Below are 20,068 nucleotides of genomic sequence, written 5' to 3' on the forward strand. Positions count from 1 at the left end.
TAGTGGTTGAGTACTTAACAAAGATTAATGACAGTAGATACAGCAAAGTGATTAGTGATAGAATCCTAAGCCCAGATTCAATAGTACTGTCACACTTATCTACTCAAAATAAAGGGGTAAGCAATTACACAATTAACTTAGATGGGCTATGGACTAAGTAGGAAAAAGAAATTTAATGGATCAAAATGACTTTTATTTAAAGTGAACTATTTAGGGGCATCCTGGGTGGCTCAGTCAGTTAAGCAGCCTGCCTCTTGATTTCAACTCAGGTCATGATCACAGGGTCATGAGATCAAGCTCTGCCTCAGGTTCCATGCTGGGCATGGAGCTTGCTTGAGATTTTCTCTCTCCCTCTCCCCTGCCCCTTTCTCTTTCTCTCTTAAAAGAAAACCAAAGTAAACATTTTAAAGCTATCTGAAAAAAAAAAATACATATTTAACCTAAGAAATGTGAAAAAAAAGAAAGCTTAAAATAAAGATAATTTCTAATCAAGTATCACTTGAGTCTAGTTATCAAATACTACTTGAGACTATTTACTATGCAACTGCTTTAAGAAATGTTTTTGTAGGGGGATCCCTGGGTGGCTCAGCGGTTTGGCACCTGCCTTTGGCCCAGGGTGCGATCCTGGAGTCCCGGGATCGAGTCCCACGTCAGGCTCCTGGCATGGAGCCTGCTTCTCCCTCCTCCTGTGTCTCTGCCTCTCTCTCTCTCTATGTCTATCATAAATAAATAAATCTTAAAAAAAAAAAAAAAAAGAAAGAAATGTTTTTGTAACAGGTCATAACATACCAAAAAGTACTACAAGGATATAGCCTTATGAGGTCCCAATACATCCACATACAAATGTATTCATTCATTTACCAAACACATCCCGGGCATCTCATGTAGTAGACTTAGTACTAGACACTTCATGAATAAAAAGGTCTAAGATGATAGCTACTAACCTCAAGTAATTCAGTCAAGAAGAAAGATATATGAACAATTTTTAAAATACAATGGGAAGAAATGTAAGTAAGTAAATGACGTAAGAGTGTTCAGGGGCACCTGGGCAGCTCAGTTAAGCATCCGACTCTTGGTTTCTGCTCAGGTCATGATCTCAGGATTGTGGGATTGAGTCCTGTGACAGGCTCCATGCTCAGCAAAGAGTCTGCTTGTCCCTCTTCTCTTCCTCTGCCCTTTCCCCCACTCACGCATGTGCTCTCTCTGTAAAATAAATTAAATCTTTAAAAATAATAAAAAAAAGATTGTTCAACCTCACAAGTAACCAAACCACTGGCGAAAACCTACAAATTACTGTAATGGCAAGAAAATTAACACAAATTTTCTGAAAAGCATTTGGCAATATTAAGTCAAAGATCTCTAAAATTATACAAACTTCAAAAAGATGGAAGCAACCCAGGTGTTAGTGGAGAAACGGATAAACAACATGTGGTATATTCATACAATGGGATATTATTCGGCCGTAAGAAGGAAATCCTGCCATGCGACAACGTGGATGAAGCTTGAGGACATTCTGCTAAGTCAGCCTGTCACAAAAAGACAAATACTGTATGATCCTACTTACATGAGGTGCCTAAAATAGGCAAACAGGCTAGAAAGTAGAATGGGCATCACCAGGGGCTGGAGGGGAGGGGGAAGTCACTTGTACAAGATGAAGAGTTCTAGAGACTTGATGCCCAATAGTGTGAATGAATGTACTTAAAACAGTACTGGGCACCCCGGCTGGCTCAGCGGTTTAGCGCCGCCTTCAGGCAAGGGCCTGATCCTGGAGACCTGGGATGGAGTCCCACATCGGGCTCCCTGCGTGGAGCCTGATTCTCCCTCTGCCTGTGTTTCTGCCTCTCTCTCTCTCTCTCTCTCTCTCTCTCTCTCTCTCTCTTTCTCTCATGAATAAATACATAAATAAATCTTAAAAAAAAAAAACACTACCTACCTGGACACTTAAAAATGATTACTATGGTTAAAAAACACTGAATACACTATGATACATCCACACAAGAGAATATTTTACAGCAACAAGAATAAAAGCATCACTACTGCCCAAAACAAAAAACACATGAATCTACAAGTACCACACTGCATGAAAGCTGAAAAATATGAGTAGGGGGTCTGGGTAATAAGAGGCAGAAAAGTGGCGGTGTGGGGATTTCCAGGATGCTGCTCACGGTCTGCTTCTTCACACAGGTGATCTCTACAAGGGCACCTTCACTTGTGGACAATTTATCAGACTATTCATTTCATATACACACAAATATCTGTGTTACATTATACAACAAAAAATATTATATAAAAATTTAAAATAAAACAACCTGAGGAACTTACCAGGTCCTGCCTAATTGGTCAACTAGTCTCTTTCATTTCTGTATTATCAAATTCTGTCAACAGCCTATATAGTTGCCTCCCCATTATAAATAAATTCACTATGTAAAATTCTGTACTTAAAGAACAGTAGACTATAACTAAAAAAATATATACACATGCTCTTTGATACAGCAATTAAATTTTCAGAATCTTATCCTAATAAAATATCCTGGATGCACATGAAGATTGAGCTAAAAAAAAAATGCTCATAACTTTATAATAGCAAAAGAAATGGAAACACCCTAAAAGCCCAACAAAGGATTGGTTAAATTAATCAAGATCACAAACGGCTTCCTGGAATAGAAACATCAGAAAACAATCAATGGGAGTCAGCACCCAGCTTGCTACGCAACAAAGGTTCCCACTGGTAGACTGAAATTATGCTAAATTTTATGTAATTAAAAATCACCACACCCCACTTTTTTCTACCCCATCCTACTTCCCTTTTATTCTTTGTGAATTTATCAGGATCTTGTAGAAACCAGCAGCTTCTTCTGTATATATACTACCATATATATCACATTAAGTTTAAAAATAGAAAGAGTTGGGCACCTGGGTGAGTCAGTTAGTTAAGCGTTCAACTCTTGATTTCAATGATCCTCTGGATCGTGGAATACAGCCCCATGTCAGGCTTTGTGCTCAGTGTAGAGTCTGCCTAAGGTTCTCTCCATCTGCCCAGGCACCTGCTTGAGCTCTGACTCTCTCTTTCAAATAAATAGAAATAAAGTATTTTTTACAAAATAGCAAGAGTCAAGACCTCCCCATATTTCACTGATTTTAAAACACACATTTTTCCACATTTTAACATCTCTAATATTACACTGCTTCCTACAACTGATACAAAATGCACTGTCATAGTATAATTGCAATATTTTTTCCTTCATGATATATAAAATTATACTGCATCTTACAATCAAGGGCATCTTATATTTGATGAAATACTACTCTTTAAAAGCTCATTTCAAGAAATTAAATAGACAAACATTAGGCAGCTAAAAATGGCAGCTCTCTATTCAGGAGCAAAAGCACCAAAATAAGTATGAACCAGAACAATTTTTTAAAAAGAGAAAAAACTTTCTTTAGTGTTTCAGAGTCTATAAAAATTATGTCCAGATATTCACAATTAAATAAACTACTTCAAACTATTCAGTGCAAACTATTCAGTGCAACATTATAAATAAAACACACAGTGAGCTGGGCACTTACACACATCTCTTGTGATAAATGTTCAATCTCACCTGAGCCCTGTGCTCCTGGATGAGAGCAAAGAGTAAGAAACCCTCACCCTTATGTGCTCCAAGAAATGACTAACCTGAAGGGCCACCATGTCCTTACATATGAGGAAATAAGACCCACCTCCATCTTCCTCCATGACTCCCATGTTTCATAAAACAAGTTTTCTTCCTCCTCTCTGAGACATTCTCCATTAATGAACATTCCCACACTGCCTCAATTGCCTTAATACTATGTCCTTTGTTATTTAAGAAAGCAAAAGTTTCTCAGTGTAGGAAAGGTCCTTCACAATCATGCTACTCCTTATGTTTACTTTTAAAATCTTTACTGTCACTTTGGTCAAATATATATTTCAAATATCACTTCTGGATATTCCATAATCCTATCTTAACTGAAGTGTTCAAACTCCTGACAATTTTGATATTTTGCCTTCCCAAAATTAAATCCTTAATGGTTTTTTTTTTTTAGACCTAAAACTGTCTTTGAGATTTCCCATGGGGGTCTTGGAAAATCACAAAGGATTTTTCTCATGTTGTAAAAGGAGAGGTGCTAGAAATAATTAGGTTTATTTGATGTGTTACTATTGATGAGATACCAAATCAGAGCAGATGCTTAGGTTAAATCTGTCTGGGCTAAGATGTCATAAATATTTCAAAAATGGTTTGCTGTACGAGAAGTTCCTACAGAACTGTCAATGCCTGCACTGTCCATGACACACTTGCATTTATCAGGGTGCTGGAGTTAACCTGTTGGATATTAGACAACAGCTATATTCTAAAGCATAATTGCATTATGTTTTCTATATTGTTCACTTAGTCACAACTGCTTAAATTTGAATCTAGGATCTTCTAGGCCAGTGGTTCTCAAGTAGAAATGGATTATCACCTATCTATGCAGCTTTATATACACAAACAGAAGTTTAAGACCTGTTCCAGATTTACAGAATCTCTTTACCTGATATTTGATATATTCTTGGTATATTCTAACTATACATTTAGTATATTGTTGGTGTATTATGTCAAAACTATTATATGTCTTATCTGAAGATCTTTTCTCTCTGTAAAGTTTATGTGGTTTCCATTTTCATAAATTAGACAACATATCCACTCTTTCTTGACAGTAGAGTTATTATTATGTTTATAAATATTCTGTCTAAAGATTTTTGGATCTTTATCTTGTTTTGCATGTCACAAAAACAATCAAATTTTATCAAATGCCTTAATCTTATCATGGTTTCCAACTGGATCTTACACTTCTGAAAATTAGCGATAAATTAACCAGTCATTTTTAAGTCTTCCATTACCTACAAATAGGTTTTTGTTTTACTCTGTTGTTTCCCTGAAAGCCACTTGTGATCCTATCTCGGCAAGAAGGTGGATTCATAAAACTGCTAACTGAACATCGAACAGAGCCAGAACTGCATAGGATAGAATGCACTGATGAAGGATGACTGTGGGTTTTGTTTGGAATACTCCTGCTGTACTAACATCTTATTTTCTGAATCTATAAGGAAACTTTTTCTCTTAAGCTATCTCTAACTCACAACAATTTAGTAGACTATGCTTTTGTAATGGAGATTATCCACTGTACTTTATCTTTAACATTAGTATGAGTAAAATAACTTAGTACCTTCCAAAAAGAAATGCTGCAATGTCTCAAGAGTCTTAAAACTTAAAATATCTTATGACCTAGTAATCTACCTTAGAGAAATGACCTAAAATACTGAAAAGTTTATATAAAGATTTTTTATCACATCATGGGAAGTGGAAACATGTATTATAAAACAATTCAAGAACAATTAGTTCAATTATGGCATATACATGAACAGAATACTGTTTGTCATTAAATATATTTATGCCATAGAAAGACGCTTATGACATGGTAGCTTTTCAAGTTAAACTGTATGGAGAAAAAATGTATATATATATATATATATATATATATATATATATATATATATATATAAGCATGTGTGTATATATGTGTGTGTGTGTGTGTGTGTATTTCGCACACATAAACCCAGGAAATCAAACCCCTAATCAAAATGTTAATGGTAACTATATTTAGGTGGTAAGATTATCGTTGGTTATTTTCTTTATACTTTTCAGATTCTTCAGATTCTTCCATAATAGACATGTGCCGCTTTTATAATCTGGAAGGTTTCTAGTTGATTAAGTTAGTTTTATTAACCAAATTTTATTTGCTTTTCTGAGGCAGCTGCTAGATCAATCTGAAAAACATTACTCTTAAATACAGCATGTAACCTTTTAAAAAATGAACAGTACTGACCTAAGTTATAAAGACATGTCCAGTTAAATAAACAACTAAAAAGAACTTCCAAAGAAAAACACTGAACTGTGCCCACTAACCCAAACAAGTCAATCAGTAGTGCCACACTTCTGATTCTAGGATCATGATTTACGACCCACCAAGGGCCAGTCAGAATTCCAAACACCTTTAGGAATAATATGCAAAAATAAATCAAGTAATTGAAGCAAAAGAAAGAACTTGGAAAAATCAGGTCCCCAAATCCTTTTTTTCCTTCTATGACTTCTGCAGACAAAGAAAAAACCAACGTTTCTTCAATAATGCAGATGATTGCAGCTACTTTTAAAAGTAGGTAGTTTCTAAGCATATGTGATGGCTTTTTAAGAAAATTAATTACAATGGACTTCCCCTTTTCTCAACTTAAACCAAAAAGGAAGGAAGAAAAGAGAACTGTAACCATGATAACTACTACTGACTGGGTAACTTTATATTAAAGGCCATTATTTCCCTGAATCTGAACAACCTAGAAAGTAGGTGCTACTATTACTTCTCTTTCTCAAATGAGGAATGGAGTCTGAGAAAGGCTCTATACATCCCAAAAACATACAGCTAAAAATCAAAGGTAAGATTCCAAGTCCATCTGTGTAATACCAAACCCATGCTCTAACCAATACAATCACCACCTCCGACATCCAATAGGTATGAGCTGAAAGCCCACTGAGTGTTAGATGCAGTACCAGGAACTGGGTTATAAAAATGAGCAAATCAACGTCCCTGCCTGCATGGAGTTTAATGTCTCCTTGTTGCCAGGGCACAAGAGACAGACCTTCACACTCTCGGTGGCAAAGTACAAGGGCCATGCAGACTTATAACAGAAGGATCTCATTTAATCCAGGGGAGAGGAGGCGGCGGTCCAGGAAAGTTTGACTCAAGTAAGTGACGGCTGACAGAAGACGGAGCACGGGAGGAATGATTAACAAGGTGAAGAGGGAAGAGCAAAAGACAACTCTCCAGGTCATCTCCTCTCAAAAATATACTTCACAGCACTGAAGACTGCTGTGTACACAAGTACACACATGCATGCACACACGCATGCATACACGTGCACACACGGCAGGGAAAACGGGGTTTTTTTCCTCCCTTTCAGGCCCACTCTACTTGAAAAAAATTTAAATACAAATTTAAATTTTTTTAATTTTTTAATTTTAAATTAAAATTAAATTTTTTAAATTTAAATACAAATTAGTGTTTTAGAGAAAAATAGTCTAAGATACTCTTGTATTTCAACCCCAAGTTTACTCTAAAATTAACTCTAAATTCTAAACTAACCTTTACAGTTCCTATGTTTTAAGGATAAGCAATGGAGAGAACAGCTCTGAGCAGCAAGGGTGAGATGCACTCTTATTCTTGCCTTTGGGAAATAATGCTGTTTTCAAGAAGAAATATTCAGATCCTAACCTTGCCCAGCTTCTTCAAAATTATCAATTAGTGGATAAGTACTGTGCCATTCTCCTGATTCAATCTAAAGGGACAAAGTACAATAGGACATGTTTTTATTTTTAGTAGAGCCATGTTTTTCAAAATGAGGGTCACAACCTATTTGTGGGTACTAAAATCAATTTAATGGATCATGGTGAACAATTTTTTAAATATGACAGAACAGAATTATCAGAGTGTATCATATATTACAAGGCCAAACATTATTTGATAAATTTTTACTTCACTTATATAGCATACACATACTATTGAAAAATTTCTTACTGTACATCACAGTCATAGCCAGAGTTCAATATCACCACCCCAGAACAGAAATTACAACCTTACTGTCTGCTTAATCTAAAGGCTGAGCACAGAAAAGAATAGCAAGATAAATAAAAAGGTTTCAGCATTGGTTCTTTATTTTATGAACTTAAAATTTTCACGGGGCAGCAGGGGCAGGGGTTTGTACGAGTTAGTGGGAATTTTTCTGGAGGGGGGAGACTGTATTTTTTTTCTGAAAATGAATCGTTCATCACTGCTGTATCCTGTAAAGTCTAATTAATCCAGAAAATATAGTATTCCACAGTTGCCAGGTAACTAGTCACGTGGGTGTGAGCTGATGCTGGGCTAGGCATAGGCAGTCAGGTGGCCGAAAGCACCTTTAGCTTTGACCCTAACCCGGGTAGCACGGTGTGACATGAAAGAAAGGGAAGCAGGGATCCCTGGGTAGCGCAGCGGTTTGGCACCTGCCTTTGGCCCGGGGCGCGATCCTGGAGACTTGGGATCGAATCCCACGTCGGGCTCCCAGTGCATGGAGCCTGCTTCTCCCTCTGCCTATGTCTCTGCCTATGTCTCTGCCTCTCTCTCTCTGTGACTATCATAAATAAATAAAAATTAAAAAAAAAAAAAAGAAAGAAAAAGGGAAGCAAGAGCCTGGAAACCTGGAGAAGCCTGGAGACCTTGGGGAAACAGCAGCCTCTCTAGGTTGCTTTACTCTTCTCTAAAATACACAGCTGGGTTCCAAATTCCCTTCCAGCTCCAATTACTATAATTCTATAAGCAATTGCTGAGAGGTTAGACTAAATAAATATTAACAGTCCTACGACCCAGAAGACTTACACTGTAAGTACTTAATTCCTTCTTTGAATAACTAGAGAAAAACCTACATTTTTATGTTCCTATGTAAAAAAGACTTTAGAATTTTTAATGGTACAATAAAAATAATGCATGTATTAAATTTTCTTCCAAAATATTCTCACTGACAGAGTAAAAAGGTTGACAATTTCTATTAATTTCACATCTCTAAACTAGCTATCCTCTAATAAGCCCTATTCAGAGCATTCTACACTTCAGCAGTATCCTCAAATAGCCTGCTCACATGCACAAAAAGCTTTCACTGAAAACATCAAATCTGATCAGCTTTAAAGCTTAGTATCCACTTTTCTCCACAAAAGGCTTATTTCTTCTGAAATTATGCTGAAATGAAATCCACTTATGAAATGCTTTTGAAAGAATGCCTAATATATTCTTAATAGCTTTCTCTGCTACTTTATAAATGTTTGGCATCCAAATGATCCATGAGACTAATACTTCTACTGATATCTGCAAATTATGACAAATGAATGTTCTCATAAGTTAAAAAAAAAAATCTCATTTTGCCTAGGCTCTTAGTGAATAAATACCTAAAGGCAAATTGCACTCCATCACATGAGTCTGAGGTCTGTGGGAAATACAAGAATATACCTACCACACCTATTTTTCAAAGGAATAATATTCCTTTTAAATACAGTAGTTTTGCATTTTGCCTCTTAAAAAGGGGGAAACATTTTAATATAACATACATGATGAAGATACAGTCATAGATTCTAAACAGTACCACTACAAATAAGAAAGACTATCATAAAGCAAGCCCTTTGTTTTGTCACTGCTGCTGCTACTATTTCTAATCCACAAATTCTGTTACCCAGGATGAATTAAATAATTAAAGCAAACCATCTCAATATAGTCAGCTCAGTTAGTTCATAGATATTAAAAATACATTTGAAAAATGAAAATTTAAGTAGTTAAAATAATTCAAAATTTGGCAACCACATTCTCTTTCTATAAAATGTAGAATCTCATCAATTTCAACTTTAGTAACAATTCAAAGTAAGGACATTTAAAAGTATAAACATACTAGTTAAGAATTTGGGCTCTATAGTTAGCTTTTGATTATAAAATAACATGTAACACATTAACTATAAAATATTTTAGGAAACAATTAGTATGTATCCTTTCAATCTTTTCTCTGCACGTATACACTTTTTAAAATGGGATCATATTGAGCTTAGCTAGGATTAAGAACCCTAACTCACCTCATTCAGAGTTTAAGCAAAAACAGAGATTCTATTAACTCACATATCAAATCAAGAAAAAAATGGAAGTGAATCTAGCATAAAAGGAAATTGGCCAAAGTGCTCTTCTGGCCTCTCTGCCTTTTCTCTGGGGGCTGACGTTATTGTCTGAGGCCAAACTACTTCTCCATGAGCCTTACTACAGCTTCAGAGAGCTAGCTCCAAGCTCAGAACTCTACATTATATATATTTTAGTTATTAAAAAGAGCACTGCTCTCCACCAGTGCCAATTCTAAAACCCAGGAAAGAATCCTAACGACTTGGCTTGGGTCGAGTGTCCTTCCTTACATAGGCCAGAACATATAAGAAGAGGGCATGTCCAATGTGAACCAAGGAGCTAGAGCTGACAGGGAAAGAAAGATGACAATGGAGGAGAGGGAGGACAAAGGAGGAGATATTGGTGAAGACGGACGTAACCGGTGGAGAAATATAGACCACCTGAGCAGCCCTTGGGTACCACGTTCTGCAAATACTGTTTTTATCATCTGTTCTCAATGAACACAGTGGTGAGTATGTACACATTAGAACTACTTGAGAATCTTTTAAAAACTGGATACTCAGGTCCCATTTACCTATAAAGACTTTTCTTTATAGGTTTTCTGGAATGAGCATTTGTTCATGTCACTGAATAGTCCTTAAAAACATGGTTTTTAATAGCTGCACAGAATTCTAATGTGGTTCTAAATTTTTTTCATTTAATGATTTAAATCCAGAAAAACCACATACCATCATGATCTTTTTTTGAACATAATACAAGAGTCAAAAAGCATTTTATGAAAGCACCAACCACTGATCTCTGCCACACCTTTCTCAGAAACTATGCCACAGGATTCTTTCTGGGGGGTGTTGGCAGGGGGATGGATTAAAGGGTGGGTGGAGATAGTTGTGACCTTCTGAGACTTAACACTAGTAAAAATCTAGCACTTGTAAAAATCTAGACATTAAGAAATGTCTTTAAGGAACAAAGATACAATATGCTTCAAAGTATAGCCAGAAGAGCAAGGTCTGTTACAATCTAATTAAAGTAAGACTGAAGATTATAAACAAACACACTATCACCCAACTAATGGAGGGAAGTTAATGACAAGATGGGAAAAAAGCAGTCTCAAATCTAAGGAAAGGAAAGCCTAAGAGTAAGACTTTGTCACATGCCTCTCACACTAGAAGAGGGTGCATCTGATGGGGATGCAAGCCAACCTTCCTTAGCGACATTAGTCGCTAAGATCATTCAGCGAATTTTCCTTGCTGATGTCATGTTCACCAATCAATTTCTCAATTATACTGTGGCTTTCTATAGTCAAGAGAAAAATACACTGGTCCACCAGATGTAGACAAAGCTGAGATGGAGATGAGGCACAGGACCTAAACCTTGCTTATCTTATCCTGCTAAGGGAATGCCAGCTCAAAAAGACCCACAGCAGTCATTGCCCAAACTGCTTTTCTGACATTTCTTCTATTTTCTCTTTAAAGAAACTATTTCCAATGGCCTACTGATGGGCAACATGCAGGTGTCTTTAAAAAGAATACATACCACCTGGTCAAATAAGAAAGCTGAGACAACAGAATGCTATGAGCAAAAAGACAATCATTGAGGAATGAGGAATTATTAAGTAACAGGAAGTTATTAAAGCAAATGTATCCAGTAAGCAATCCAGACCTTATATCCCCAGGTTTCAGGTAGAGCTCAGAACAAGATTTACAAGACACTAAGAGAAGACCTGTGAAGGAAGCAGAAGCAACTTCTAATAATATAACGATTAAAGGGAACCACAAAGTCCTTCTTGAGAAGACAAGCTGTCCCCATTTCAGAACATGAAAGAGCAAGCTTCTGCCATCACTGAAGCCCTTTGTTACCACTGGCTGCATGGTCACTGCTTCTGTGCCCCCACGCCGCCCCCGCTAATGGGATCTAATGTTGTCATGGTCTCAGGCCACACCCAGCACTGATGCTGCCCAGGCAGTCTGCAGCTGCACCATAAGGTGGATTTCGCTAGGTAGAATAGGTGACATCCAATGTCAAGACTGAAACATGTGGGCTCAAAGGAGACATTCAAGTTGAGAGAGAGATCAAATCGCTCCGGAATGACAGGATATTCAAGTACTTTTACTAGTGAAGCCCATTTTTTTTTTCAAATGAACTTAAAAGAACCATCTTTTTAAATAAATAGTAAATCAAAGTACCTTGGTTTTAAAAAAATAAAAAAGGTATTTTTAAGCTAAAGTAACATGTATTTTTCAAAGTCAATAAGTGAGAACAATGAGGCTATTTTAATATAAACATTTTAAATTAAAAGTTACAGATAAGAGCAGTCTTTTATCAGCCTTAACATCCAAGTTCTGTTTGTTTTTTTTTAAGTACAGATTCAAGAAATCACAGAAGTAAATTGTTCCAAATTAGTTTTAATAGCTCTCCTTGTAATCTCAGGATCCTCCTACAAATGACCCAGAAGCTTGAAAAAGAAATTATAAGAAATGTTTACTTCTAAGTTATATCACTAATAACTGCTACCCTTACGATTCTTTATCATAAATAAGGACAAGAAGTAGCCACAACGGACAATCAGAAGTAAAACTACAATAGAGTACTATCACCTCTCAACCTGTTTTGTGTTCCTTGGTGATTGCATAACTCTCACGTCAGCATGCACCAAACAGATGTGCTGGGCTGGCACCTGCCACAGTGGTGCACTGGCCAACATGTGTAGGCCTGCATCCTACAAAAGACCTGTGCCTTAAAGCAGCCTTCCTAATCAATGACACGTTAATATAAAGTACGTGAACAAAGACGGCAGGAGTTTCATTCTGTCTGTCCCAAAACCAGTTAATCTGGTAGCATATGTCACATTTTGGTCTCTGGTGTTAAAATGTGGCATCTATCATTTTGAACGTGCATACTGAGCTTCTTTAAAATAGTTACAAACACAAATAAGAGAAATTCAAATAAACAGTTGCAGAACCCCTAGAGCAGCATCTTTTACTGATGATCCACAGGAAGTTTGTCAGAGGTCGGCTCTGTGTATGGAAGAGGTGGTGGTGATAATGAGAGTGTGTATAAAAGACAAAATCACAGCTTGGCCAAGTAATCTGTTTTACAGATTTGCTATTGTAAAATTAACTATAATGTTGCTAAGAAAAATATTTCTAAGATCTTCTTGTTCTGCACACTGCTGTTCACTTAAAGTTGGATGAAGCCCATTTATCCTGACCTATTTTTATTATAAGAAAGAAAGGCAACCTGACTTCGGAAAAAAAAAAAAACCACCAAGGTTTCTTTTTATCCTTGGGGAAAAGTGATTGTTCAGCACATTTCCACTCCTCTCCGCCCTTCTTACTTTTACCTAAGAAGGTTCATGTCTACTTATTTCCAAAGTACCGTTACACTGATTTATAACCTCTGATCTGTCCGTTTGGGTAATAAAATCACGCCTCTTCTTCAAGGTGTTTAAGGGTGTGCAGCCAGGCACACCTGGCTGGTGTTCAACTAGCTGTGAAAGCTTAGACAAAACACAGCAGAACCTTTGTGCCTCAGTTTACTCATTCGTAAAACAGAGATAACAGGACCTACCTCACGGGGTGGCTGTAAAAATTAAGGCACATGAAAAAAAAATGGCACATTTTAAGCAGTCAATAAGTGTCCTTCTTATTCTTCTTAAAAACTTAAGTCAAAACGCTCAAAGACAATCTACTAAGGGATTTATACAATAAGGTATTCTGGCAACACTTCTCAAAACGTTAGACGGATTTCGCAAGGAACAAAACGTGTTCTCGTTACACCCTGCAATATGATTTAGAGAAGCTGTTCCTTAAAAGTCCACAGAAGTATCTCAGAATTCTAGGAAAACGAAGAAGTTTTTCGCAGCTCATAAAAATAAAATCTGTTTGAACTGACTGGGTCGACAAGCAAGAATACGGTTTCTGTGTTCGGGGCTAACCAAATTCAAACTTTTTTTTTCTTTTTTTCTTTTTTTTTTTTAAGCAGGAAAAATAAAGAGGACGCTTCTTTGCCGTATTCCTGGAAGTACAGAGCAAGACAGGAAGATTCAAGAGGAACTCTGCAAGTATTTCCATTGTAAGGGACAGGGGGCAGCAGTTTGCAAGTTTAACTCTGGGATGCAAAGGACGGGCTAAGAGGACAGTGGAACAGAACAAACGTAAGCACGAGAAGAGGTAAATCCTTGGGTATGGGGAGTCTGACTTCCCAATCAGGAAGAAAGAGAAAAAAAAAAAAAAACCGACATAAAATTCATGAGCAAGAGTGTCTCAGGAACGGAATGCAACAAATGCTCTGGGGACCCAAGTTCCATCTTAGGAGCTTCAGGCGGTTGCAAAGTTTCAGAGCAAGCAGCCCTGTACTTTGTGTGCGGGCACGTGCGGGCGACGATGTGCAGCTCGCACGCCGCCAGCCGAGGCTTGGGCAAGGGGCCCGCGGAGAGAGAAGCCGGCCCGGCCGCCTGCACAGACCCAGCGCGGGGTCCCCCGGAGAGACGGCCGGCGAGGCCAGGCGAGGCGAGGCGAGGCGAGGCGAAGGGCGGGGGGCCGGGGGCTGCAGGAGGAGCGCAGCGGGACGCAGGGCAACGGGCTGCGCGCGTCGGCTCCGCAGGCGTCTGCTCGGTTGCTCGGACGCGGGGCGGCGCGGAGGGCGCGCTTCCCTCCGGTCACGCTGCACGCGGTTTCGGCGCGGCCCCCGCCCGCAGGTCGCGGAGGAGGTCGCGGAGGAGGTCGCGGGCCGGCCGCGGGGCCCCGGGTCCCGGAGCTGCACCCCGCCCCGCCCCGCCCCGCCCCTGCGCTCCCCTCCGGGCCCGGCCCGGGACCGGGACGCAGCCCTCGCCACCTGGCGGGAAGCGCGGGCCCCCACGCCCCCTCGGCCGCCCGACCGAGTTCCGGCCGGCGCGCCACCCGCTCCTCGCGCCGGGCCGCCGCGGCAGCCCCACTCACCTCGCCGCCCGGCAGCGCTCGGGCTCGGGCTCGGGCTCGGGCTCGGGTCCCGGCGGCGGCGGCGGCGGCGGCTCCTCCATGGCGGCGGCGGGCGTGACGGCGAAGGCGGGCGGGGGGACCAGCTCGGCGGCGGCGGCGGCTTCTCTCATCCGTGCACGGGGCCTCGCATGGCCGCGGCGGGCGGCAAGCTGCAGCCTGGCGCGGGGCACCGGAGCCCCGGAGTGCGGGAGTGACTCGGCTCCGCCTCCGCCTCTAGCCCGCCGCAGGAGCCGCTCGCGCCGCGGCCATCTTGGAAACGGCGACCGGCCAGCGCCGGGCTACGGCGGGCGGCGAGGGACAAGCCTCGGAGGGCGGCGGCGGGCGCGGCGGCGGCGGCGGCGGCGGCGGGCGGGGAGCCCGCGAAGGGAGGAGCGCGGGGATGGGCCCCGGGGGCCGGCGGCGTGGGCGAGCGAGGGGGCGGCCCGGGAGGCACGTCGGGGCCCCTCGCCCCGGGGTCGCGCCCCGCCGCGCTCGGCTGGTTTCGCTCGGGGCGGGGGGCGGGGGGCGGGAGGGAGCTGTGCGCGCGGTGCTCCCGGGCTGCGGGCGGCGGGCGGCCGCGGGAGCTGATGCCACGCTCCGCAGTAGGCGCTCGCTCCCCGCTCCCCGCTCCCCGCGCGCGGGGCACCCACCCGCGAGCCTCGGGTCTCGGGCCCCGAAGACGAAACCAAGTCTCGGGGGACACAGGACCCCGAGGCTACCCTCCTCCTTCCAGCGGGCGGGAGAGGACGCGGATCTAACCTGACTCGGTTCCACGCGGTGCTTTTGCATTTGCAGAAGCCCGGGCTGCAGGGCCGGCTGCCCCCGTACGGGAGGCAGGAGCTCTAGAGAGCGTGTGCGACCTCGAGCAGCCCTGTTGCAACTCCAGGGCATCCTGGGCCCTTACAGGGGACCCATCCTGGGCCCTTACAGGGGGCGCCAGGCTTCACAGCTGGAAGTTGCCCGTCTTTACAGAATTGCCCACCGAGTGCAGAGTTAATTCAAAAGTAGCATCGTTTAAAATTAAGCGTATCTCCGTTCGTTCACGTGTGCTGGTTTTTAAAACTTAATTCGGTGGAGCTTGAATCTGCAAAAATGCACGTTTTGAGTAAATGTTGGGAAGAAAACCGGTCCAGGCAGAAAACTCTTAAACTGGGCTATATTTAGAGGCCAGTTGTGAAATTAGCTATATTGCCCTCAGAGTACCTTGCAGAAACTTCTGCTTCCATCTATTCTATCAGGGTCCGTCTGTATTGACATTCATTTTATTTATTCAGCAGCATTCCTTCAACAGATACTTAGCCAATGCATATATGCGGATACTGTACTAGGTGCTGAGGCTAGAGCAGTGAGCAGAACAGACTAAATCTTTTCCTGGCAGAGCCAACATCCTAGGTAAGAAGAACAGAAAGAGAAGAAAAACAAGTAAGTGAACATACAGCGTATCAGCCGGTGATAACTGCCCTGCAGATCTCAGCTGGGAAAGGAGTTGGAGGGGGAAATCATGTTTTACCAAGGTTGATCAAGGTGTTTAAATGATTTGGTTATACAGCCAATCTTACTTACTGAATTTCAGATTTTCTTTCAAAATAATTGTATGACCAAGTCAGTTAACTGTATCCTCATTAAGTCATATCTAAGCATTTTAATATTGCGGATAAGTCATAGTTCACAAAAAATTCCTGAGGACCATCTAAGCCTGGGGCCTACCTTCAGGCCTCCAAGCTTGTACATCTATATTTGATACATAGACCAACATTTGAGAAATGTGTGGTTTGCTGTTTTAATTTCCCCTTGAGGATGCTATTTGAGCATGAGCTAAAGGAATTTACACTTGATTGGTCACAGAAGGCATCATGTGTAGAAACCTTAGTAAATAAACTTGTACTGAATATTCAATTTAAGTGCAGTGAAGTTTTCCTTCACTTAAAGGAATTTGGTGATAGGCATCCACATTTTTTTATTACTGTGTTCTCCTCCCTATTCTGTGCCACTTCATTTCAGCGATTCACTATTCCAGATTCCCAGGTACGAGTTGATTTACTTCCTTCCTACTCACACCCACCTCAAACCTGCACCTGCCCATGTCCTCTGACTTGGTGGTGAACTACAGCACCCCTGCTCCATCAGAGTTCTGAGTGGCCATGCCCTCAGCCCCCTAACTAGTGGGTCCCAAATCCTGGCAAACTCTACCTCCCCTGTGGAATCCACACACTTGTCTCCATCCACTAGCTCAGACCACCATCCTGTCTCACCTAGATCCCTGTGAGTCTCCAGGCCTCCCCGCCCCTGCTCCTGCACGCACCTCCCAATCCAGTCTGTCCTCACCGTGCAGTCACACTAATCTTTCCAGATCTCAATGCAAACATGTCACCCTCTTACCTAATTCACCGCTGTCAGAATGAAGTCCATAAAGAACCTTTCTGGGTTCTTCAAAAGTTCCATCATCTGTACCATGACTAGGATTGTACCCAAGCGATTCCTATGTTGTCATACCACTCTATCCACCTGGCCCGTGCTCTTCCAGGGCAGGAGTGAGAGCTGCACACTCTGGCAGGCTTAGAATTGGCATCCATTCAAATGATAATTAAAAAATATTTGTTCAAGAGGGATCTATATCACTTACTAATTCACTGTTGTGTGAAGAAAGCTGAACAAAGTATTTCCCAGCTTTCTGTAATTCTGGTTCTCTTCTTAATTCTCCTTTATAATTTTCTGGGCCAGAACCCTTCTTGGAAGGCATATTATAAGTATTAAATGTTATGTAATGAGATGCATCCCTCTCCTGTAAACAGCACTATGCCATACTATTCTTCCATGTTGGTATTCCAAGCCAGTGTGACAACTGATTTTAGTGGAGCCACCATATACACAGGTACACCCAAGACACAAAAATACTCCACGAATATAAATCGGGGACTGACTTCTTGTTATCTTAATTTCCACCTAAGGGTACTCTCTATTTTAGCAGGAACCAAACAAATTAACATGTAAGTCATCATGTAAGGCATCTTGTATAGAAACCTAACGCAACTGGTGCTAAATATTCAATATAAGTGCAGGGATGGCTTACCTCAACCCAGGCCCCCACAACACCCACCCCTTCCAGCCCTCAGATTCCTTTCCTGCCTTCTCCGCTAGAGTGTGTGCTCCTTCACGATAAGATCCTTCTTCTCTTATCCACCTTTCTGCCTCCTAACCACTAAGTGGACAGTGCTGGAAGGAGGTTTCATCTGGCTGTATCTGGTGCCCAGCACAGTGTTCAATACATACCAAAACTAGCAAATACTGTTGCATTCAGGATGCAGGTGTTTTTATTTTGAACGTTAATAAACTACTATTACAATTAGATTTTTGTCTCTAAAGTTATCACTGTTGTCACATGACAGATCTCCTTGCCTTTAATCACATTCTCAAAAACAATGACAACACCAGCTACAGAGGAATGCCTCTCACTTTCTGTCCTCAAGACTGACTTCACACGGCCCTTATTAAATTTTCTTACTTTAAAATGAGTTACGGGGCGCCTCAGTGGCTCAGTGGTTGAGTGTCTGGCTCAGGTCGTGATCCCCAAGGGAAGCCTACTTCTCCCTCTGCCTATATCTCTGCCTCACTCTCTGTTGTCTTTTATGAATAAATAAATAAAATATTTAAATAAATAAAAATAAAATGAGTAACAAAAGTTGAAAGATTTTTTTTGTGGGTTTTGTTTTTGTTGTATTCATGAGAGAGAGAGGCAGAGACAAAGGCAGAGGGAGAAGCAGGCTCCATGCAGGGAGTCCGAAATGGGACTCAATCCCGGGTCTCCAAGACCAGGCCCTGGGCTGAAGGCGGCGCTAAACCGCTGAGCCACCCAGGCTGCCCATGAGTTGAAAGTTTTAATAAGGATCCAGTTTAGGTTGAACTACACAACACTCTTAACTTTGCTTACCACAAGTTTCAGGCCAATTTGATACATATTACTGCCATTATGAAGACTCAAACTAATATATATATATATTTTTTTCAGTATAAGTACAGTGATGGTCTGCTCCAACTGCCATGTTTATTTATTTACTTATTTATTATTTATTTATTTAGAGGTTTTTCTATATAATATATTTAATATATAACATGTACTAAATATATATATTTAGAGTTTTTGGTTTTGTTTTTTATAACAAAGAAATGACAAAGACATTCAATGTAAAGGAGATCACTATGGTACCTCAGTATCTGAAAAACCACCCTTTTAATACCTTAGCATCTTATCAGGGCTAGTATATTAGCAGAAAGTCAATATCACAGGTTTTGTTGCAAGCTGTTTCAAAAAGCTGTTGCAAGCTGAATTTTAATGCCAAGCCATGCTATAAATAGGGCCATGTCTCTGTTATAAAAAAACAAAAAACAGATTTTGAGGCTGTACCTTTTCTTAATTATTCTGAGCATGGGGCTACACTTTACTTAGCTAAGTTCCTCCGTTCCCTGTGGTATTCATGAGCTTTCTACCTAGATTCCTGTGCAAAGCTCAGACAGACATCCCCAGCCAGTCCCCTCTCCTGCCATTGGCTCCTTGGCAGCTCCGCCTAGCTCTGCAGAGGCAGAAAGACAGGAGCTCAGACAACCCCAACATGCTCATGACCAACGAGGGTCGACTCATTTTCACTCCAGCACATACCAAGAAAGTCCAGCTCAAGATACAGCAGTAAAAACTTGACTCCTGTGGAAGAAAACCTAAAGTGAGCATTACACACAAAGATATTTTTTCCGTAATAATAATAAAATGACATCTACTTCTACCCACTAGTAAAACACAAAAAATATTGGATACAAAAGATAATTAGTTACTATACTCTTTAAATGGTCCTTGTAACATTGAAGCTTTGCACTTTTCTGGTAAATAGTGAGAAGTCAGGTAAAATCACCCCTGATCAGCGATTAGTCTGTTTTTGTGATTTCTCCATTAGGACACAAATCATCCCTTATTTCAGACATTCTCCTCTACACAAACAAAAGGTCTAAAATGAGTTCTCCTCTACACAAACAAAAGGTCTAAAATGAGTCCCCCAAGGGCTCTGAATCATTAAAGGCTAAAAAGTCACTCTCTTTTTCAGTGGTTACAAGAGTATCAACAAGACTCATGGGGGGAAGGCATTGTCCTCCAACATGTGAAAAGTTAGACCAGAGAAGAGGATGGGTGCTCCAGAGATCCACAGCATGAAGAGAATGCCATTTCCTTCTGGAAGTGTAGGCAGCAAAAGTCAGGAGAGCCCACACTTCATCACTGCTCTGACTTTTCCATTCGCTTCTCCAGGGTCCTGTAAGCCGTCAAATCCTTGACAGAGCCCTTCTTGCTAGCCAAAAATGTCTCTCATTGCCCCACTAACACAGCTATAGAACTTGCC

At 41.1% G+C, this 20,068-nt stretch overlaps 1 protein-coding gene across 18 annotated transcripts in view; it reads right to left on the bottom strand.

Moving 5' to 3' along the window:
- MAP3K4 (mitogen-activated protein kinase kinase kinase 4) overlaps positions 1-20,068 on the bottom strand; it is a 152,665-nt gene that overhangs the window by 95,425 nt on the left and 37,172 nt on the right. For 8 of the 18 annotated variants that reach the window (XR_012003050.1, XR_012003048.1, XR_012003049.1 and 5 more), the window contains exon 1: positions 14,670-15,015. The exons of 5 other annotated variants lie outside the window; for them this stretch is intronic. Coding sequence is in view for 4 of the 13 variants with exons in the window: in XM_072766664.1 (XP_072622765.1) it covers positions 14,670-14,818 (149 nt within the window). In the remaining 9 variants the exon portion in view is untranslated. Of the gene's footprint in view, positions 1-14,669; positions 15,016-15,446; positions 15,590-20,068 lie in introns of those variants that run through there. 5 more of the 18 variants (XR_012003053.1, XM_072766673.1, XM_072766690.1 and 2 more) reach the window with 3 other exon arrangements.

This window comes from Vulpes vulpes, chromosome 1 (assembly GCF_048418805.1).
Source record: "Vulpes vulpes isolate BD-2025 chromosome 1, VulVul3, whole genome shotgun sequence".
NCBI lineage: Eukaryota > Metazoa > Chordata > Mammalia > Carnivora > Canidae > Vulpes > Vulpes vulpes.